This window comes from Abrus precatorius, unplaced genomic scaffold (genome assembly GCF_003935025.1).
Source record: "Abrus precatorius isolate BTA unplaced genomic scaffold, Abrus_2018 Scaffold4, whole genome shotgun sequence".
NCBI classification, from domain to species: domain Eukaryota; kingdom Viridiplantae; phylum Streptophyta; class Magnoliopsida; order Fabales; family Fabaceae; genus Abrus; species Abrus precatorius.
This window is the reverse complement of record NW_020874384.1, coordinates 10,557,795-10,564,908: the sequence shown is the minus strand read 5'-3', so window position 1 is coordinate 10,564,908 and position 7,114 is coordinate 10,557,795. Positions and strand designations below refer to the sequence as shown.

Sequence of the window (7,114 nt, the reverse complement as noted above, 5' to 3'; positions counted from 1 at the left end):
ATAATTTGTAGGACAAATTTTAATGACGTCCCTTGAACTTTTTTAATTCAATTCTGCTTGATATCTCTGCCGTGTTTGCAACTATAATAACTACCCTTATTTTAAGAGTAGCTTTTTACGGATAAAAGACAAAAATCTCACGTTTTATAAGCTTAGTATAAATGAAAAAGTTTCAATTAATAATTAAATTAATCTCATTTTTAACATTCTTTTTTTTATCACTTTCATTTTCTTTTTGTGTAATTTTAACTCAACATGATAGTTAATCATATTATAGTATGATAAAACTTTCTTTTTAGCTTGATAGGTACTTTACAATCATAAATAACTATTCATATCTTTTCTTCACTTTAATTACTTAGCTTGTATTTTGTTAGTAATATTATTAATTTTTTCATCATTCTATATAATTGATTCAAATACTTGAATTTGAAAATTTATGGTATAATATTATTTCTAATTTTAACTTCTATGCATATGCATAATCTTCATCTTGTTTTTTTGCTAAACTTGTAGTGCATATACTCTATCTTGCTTTTACTCAAGCAAAAACCTTTAGAATCTAAAGTCTCTTTCTATAACTAAGTTTAGCACTATTATCTGTTTTTCAAATCCTCAAGCAATATTATGTCATTTTCAAATAAAATGTATTGAGGGATAATCTTTTGTATGTTATTTGTAAGCATATATAAGACTAAATTAAATTAATAAGGACTCAAAACAAAGTCTTGGTGAGAACTTTTTTCTATTAGGAAGTCTTAAAATATATTTCTCTAGAAGTTCTCGCACATGTAATTATACATGTCTTGTATAGTTGGGATATATGCTACAAATACTCTTTTCTTTTATAAAGCCTTTCATAGTATTTATCTTGATGCTTGATCATATGCCTTCCCCCCACCTTATACATGTCTTATATAATCTGCATATATGTTATACATATCATTTTCTTTTCTAAAGTCTTCTATATCACTTATCTTGGTACCTAATCATATGGCTTTTTTCATGTTAATAAAAACTATATATAAATATTTTTCTTTATAGTGATACTTTTCTATCATCTTTCGTAATAGTATATAACTTATATTGTAGACCTAACCAAATTGATTTTTTGCAATATCAGTTTCTTCTTATATTTTATGTTCAATCACCTTCCTCCATAACTTTATAATGTGACTCATAAGTTTAATCCCTTTATATTTTGCACTATTTTAAATATCATCCTTGTTCTTGTATTATACAACAAACCAAAATACAATAATGAAATTAACTACTACATAACTTTCATAAAATTAGGATAATTTAACAAAATTTTAAAAATAACTTTTTGCGTCAGTTGAAGAAATTATGTAGATATAAATGATATACTAAGCCGAGTCATTTAAGTCTATTAAACAACAAATATAAAATTATATTCTTTATCATAATTAATATAAATTGTCAATATTGTCATATTGATTATGGTACAACCAATGTAAAAAATAACATTTTAAATATTTTTTCTTAACTAATATTAAAATTTATTTTTTATGTCCATTATGGCAAAATTAACGTTGAATTTTTTTTTACGTATGCCATTCTTTCTACATTATAACCAACCTAGATACATACATAGAGATGTAGCCACAGTTCAGAATATATAACAATCATTTATAACTAATTTATAATAAAATTTTAAAATTTATAATTACTTTTTCTAATAAAGCCTACTATTTACTTTTATGGACATTATTCTAGAACATAGTATTTCGATATCATTGTTGATATATAATTGATAGCCTTATAAATTTCTCAATCCCTTTTATTGATGTTAGCTAATATCTTAACAGCGATTTCAATAATTTCTAACTATATTCAAATAATATATGAAATATTACAAAAAATAATACAATATATTATTATTATTATTATTATTATTATTATTATTATTATTATTATTATTTAAATATTTTATGTAAAATAAAGGATCATTATTTAGATACTTTAAATATATTTTTAAATATTGTGTTTAATACACTTTTATTTCATAATTTTATTATCTTTAATTCTTAAAATTAATTTAAAGAATTTATAGATTGTAACTTTATTATTAAAAAAAACAAACATTAGTTAATTTAAATTATTTATTATTATAAATAAAATTATTTTTATCAATATGTGCGTATAGTGTGATAAAGAAAACTAATTTAAAAAAATAAAAGAATTAATTTTTATGTATAATATTTAAAAATAATAAATATAAAAAATGATGCTTCTGAAAAATTAAAATAAATATAAAGTTCAAAAGTCGTAGATAACAAATTTTGATGTAAGTACAAAAATTCAAAGATAATTTTTTTATAAAAAAGGACAAGCTTTAAAAAATAATAACAAAATATTAAAAATTAAAAATTGTTAATAGAAATTTAAAAAAATATTTTTTTGTCATAAAATACTATTGACGATTTTTAGTAAAAAAGGACGCTTTTTTTAAAAAAAAAATCTATATTTTTATAATTTTTTTAAAATCCCTGTATCTTGATAATTTTTTTCCAAAAAAAAGGGACAAAATATCAAATAAAGTATAATAATTTTTTAAGCGTAATTGGCTTACTCTCTCTGGTCACGAAATGATTGTTTCCTTACACCGTTAAGCTTCCGTTCCGTCCACCACCTACGTCAAAACAGATTTGCAAAATTGCAGCGAACATGAGCAAATCAACTTCTCTCTCACTCTCCACGACGGCACTTGCTCTAGCAAAGGCAAGGGAATGTGAGTGGCAAGTACTAAGTAGTAGTAGTAGTAGTAGACGACTAGTAGTACTAAGTAACTATTCAAATTAGAAGAGGGCGAGAAGTAACAAGCCAATGGGCACTTCCAAACCCATATCACCCTTCAGACTATCCTCCCTCTTACGCTCACAAAAGGACCCAACCCTCGCCTTCCAACTCTTCCTCAACCCAAACCACAACAACCCGAACCCACGCCCATTTCGCTACTCCCTCCTTTCCTACGACCTCATCATCACCAAACTCGGTCGCGCAAAAATGTTCCCCCAAATGGAACAAGTCCTCCAACTCCTCCAAAGCGAAACGCGCTTCCAAGTCCCCGAACCCCTCTTCTGCCACGTTATCTCCTTCTATGCCCGCGCTCGTCTCCCCGCACGTGCCATCCGCACGTTCCTCTCCATTCCCTCTTTCCGTTGCACCCCCACCTTCAAGTCCTTCAACTCCCTCCTCCACGCGCTCCTCACGTGCCGCGATTTTCACTCCCTCACGCAATTCCTCTCGCGCGTTAACGAATTCGGCGCCCCAGACGCCTGCACTTATAACATCCTCATCAACGCGTGTTCCTTAAGCTGCGACGCGGAACGCGCGTGGAAACTGTTCGATGAAATGCGCACGCGCGGGGTTCGCCCCACCGGGGTTACGTTCGGGACTTTGATTAACTTGCTGTGCAAGAAATCGCAGTTGCAAGAGGCGTTTAAGGTGAAAGAGGAAATGGAGAGGGTTTTTAAGTTGAAGCCTAATGGTTCTGTGTATGTTAATTTGATTAAAGGGGTTTGTGGGGTTGGGGACTTTGATTGTGCTTTTAGGATGAAGGATGAGATGGTTAGGAACAATTTGAGGTTGGATGTGGTTGTGTATAACACTTTGATTTCTGCGCTTCTCAAGGCGGGGAAGAAGGAGGAAGGGTTTAGGGTTTTGGAGGAAATGAAGAATGGTGGTTGCAAACCGGATTCGGTGACATGTAACGTGTTGATTGGGGAGTTCTGTAGGGAGAGGAATTTTGAAGAAGCTTATAGGGTTTTGGATGGGATGGAAGGTGTGAAGCCTGATGTTGTTGGGTACAATGTGGTTATTGGTTGGTTGTGTAAAGAGGGTAAATGGAGGGAGGCGAATGATCTGTTTCAAGATATGCCAAGACGCCGGTGTGTTCCTGATGTTGTGACGTATCGCACGCTATTTGATGGGCTTTGCCGTTGGATGCATTTTGTGGAGGCTGCTTTGGTTTTGGAGGAGATGGTTTTTAAAGGCTTTGTTCCGCTCTCCGGTAGTTTGAATGAGTTTGTCGGTGCGCTGTGCCGGGAAGGGAATTTTGAGTTGCTCTTGACAGTTTTGAGTGGTTTGGGTCGGGGAGGATTTTGCAATGAGGATATATGGAAAACTGTGGTTTCCTTGGTTTGCAAATCAGACAAGCTGTTGGGTCCTTTTGAGCTTTTTGATGCCTTGGTGTTGGCATGAATTGTATATATGGGTTTTCACCAAATGCACAAGGTGAGAGACCGTTTTTCTTCATGTGGCATAACTTGTTGATCAAAGATCATTAATTTTCTCTGCCATCGGGCTCTGTTCATGTTTCCATGAGGAGCAATAATTGCTTGTTCTCATATTTTAAGAAGCCAAGATGATAGCTTGTTAACTCGAAGACATGTTTTAAAAATTAGTTCTTTCCAAATTTTCAATTTGCTAACTTGCTTTTTTTCTTTTTTACTTTGCTTGAATGATGGTTGCGTTGCCCCGAGATTTTGTTCAGCACGATGTGGATAACATATGTAAAATTTGAGGTTTGACCATCATTTGTTCAACTCTCTCTTTTTGGCCACTGGCATCTTCAACAATACTTACAATTATTACACTGTTACTGGTAATTAACTAATTTTTTTAATGGAGTATTGGTCGAAGGAGGATTCTTTAGAAATTATTATTACACTTACTAGAATTTTCTGGTGACAGTGCTACAATGATTATTAAAAATAAACATATTCTCTGACCTACCTGAATGTGAATTGTCACTGGGGCATAGTAACAGAAACTTTTGATGTAGTAACAGCAAAATTCCATTACTTATAATACCTTTCTTGATATAGTTAAACTTCAGTTTTTAAGTGTCCTCATATTCTCTGTTTTTGTCAGTTAGTTATCCATTAATTAGTTAGTTTGAATATGTCGTGTTGCGTATAAATAATAAAAAGGGTTGAGAGGAAGATATTAATTAGTGATTTGAGAGGAAATACAAATTGTTGCAGGAGAGTCCAGGCCTCTGGAAAGTCCTGGTAATCATTTGCATTCTTTTCATTTAATTGAAACCGTTTTTCTCTACATATTTCTGATCCACTTATATCAGTTATCGTAAAGTTACCTTCATAGAAATGATCTTTGGGAGGCAACTTCTAGTATTGACCACTTGCTAAGGGGTCCAGCAGTTGATCACCCAAAAATACCATATATAGCCAGTTTAGTAGAGGTTTTTATATTTGCAATTATTGTTTTAGAACATCAAAATTTCTGTTTAATCTTTGCTCTTTCCAAAGTGCATATTGTTATGGATGACCTGCATATCTCAAATCCGACCAAGAAGTGCACTAAAAATATAAAAAAGCAATACCAGAGAGGCAAGTCTGTGTGCTACACAAAGTAGAGCTGAATATCCAATGAAGAGCAGTTGCAACAAACACTTAAGATTTTGAAGAAGGCTTGGAGCAATAGTTGGACATTCCATTTATTGAAGGAGATAAGCTAATTAGAGGCCTTCTAAGCACCAATAAAAAAGTCTGATGCTCCCAAACCATGAGGGATGTAGCTCCAATCTGAATTATTGTAAATTTCCCAAATTATTCTAATTTTGCATCAGGTAAGTATACGTTTGGTTTGTTTTCTATTGCATAAAACTGGCTGAGATGTATCTAATCGTAATTAACATAATATGAACTTTATACATACATAAGCAGATTTCCCATTTAAAATAATCTGAATATTCCAGCGGTGAAATAAAAGTTTGCTGGAGATGTGAAAAGGGTATGCATTAAAATTTTTCACTTCGAGAAACAGGAGTAATACTTCTGGTTTGGCTCAAAACCATTCTTCTGATTCACATTGGTGGAAAGATATTTCTGTTTGAATATTGTTCTAGCGTCTTTGGTGGTTGGTTATATTCTTACAACAACAAAAGTAAGTTTCTTGTGATTTAATAAAAAGAAATTTAAATGCCAAAAATTATATATTAAGTTTCTTATGATTTATTTTGGAATTATAAAATTTTAATGCATAATAATGTTACATATAAATTGATAATTATAATAATAATTTATTTCTCATTTTCTAATTTTAATTGTTGATTAATGTAAGTTATTATAAATTATTCCAAATTTAAATATTATACAAAATATTCATATTTTGTATTATTTATGTTGATAAAAATATTTTGAAATAGAAAATTAAATGTTACATCACTATAATTTTGAAACTATTTAATTTGTTATGGAATAACAATTTAACACTAACATTTTTATTAAATGAAATTTTATTTTACGAATTTAATTGTAATGAAATTTCTTATTTTTATGAATAACTAAATAATAAATTCACATCATCTGTATTATATACTTCATAGCATTCTTAATATTAAATAAATTAGGTTCCATTTTAATATTTTAAAGAAAATTAAATGTTGAAAAAAATTTAATCTTCAATTCTTAAATATTAATTAAAATCTAATAAATAGAATATAAATTGAATAATATTTTATCCTCCCAAAAATATTCACGATTTTCTCATTTAATTTTTCATTTTTAGTTTTTCTTTTTACAAACAAGTTACTCAAAAATCTTTGTTTTTTTTTTTTTCACATGTTACCTCTATCAGAAATTCAAACTTTTTTTTTTAGTATATACCTATGTAATATGTATCTATGTAACATTCATCTTATGTAATGTAATAGAGTTAATGGAGATGATTATGTGATATCGATATTTTTATTCTCTTCATATTTCTAAATCTCAATTTCAGATGTATGTTATGTCTCATTCAAATTATATGAGTCAATTTGGATGTTACGTAAACAAATAACAGAACAAGTTAGTAAATTATTAATGTAGGAATAAAATAAAATAAAAATAAAAATAATTTTTGAGAGAATAGTTTAAAAAATTTATAAAGGAGAGACCAAATAAAAAAATTATAAATTTTTTGGAGACCAAAATCTTATTTAATCCATAGAAAATTTAAATGTTATATTCTATCATCGTTTCATGAACAAATTATACAATTACACAAAATATCACATTCAACTCAAATAATTAAATTATCATGTTAACAAATTTTTATCACATGTATGTTTTGCTCAACATGTTTA

General features: G+C 29.6%; 1 protein-coding gene across 1 annotated transcript; it reads left to right on the top strand.

The window, feature by feature from the left end:
- Positions 1–2,718: 2,718 nt before the first annotated feature.
- LOC113865554 (putative pentatricopeptide repeat-containing protein At1g53330) lies at positions 2,719–5,694 on the top strand. Its single transcript, XM_027500199.1, has 2 exons — positions 2,719–4,257; positions 5,295–5,694. Exon 1 carries the CDS (start codon positions 2,848–2,850, stop codon positions 4,222–4,224), a length of 1,377 nt encoding a protein of 458 aa, XP_027356000.1. The 5' UTR covers positions 2,719–2,847; the 3' UTR covers positions 4,225–4,257; positions 5,295–5,694.
- Positions 5,695–7,114: the final 1,420 nt, after the last annotated feature.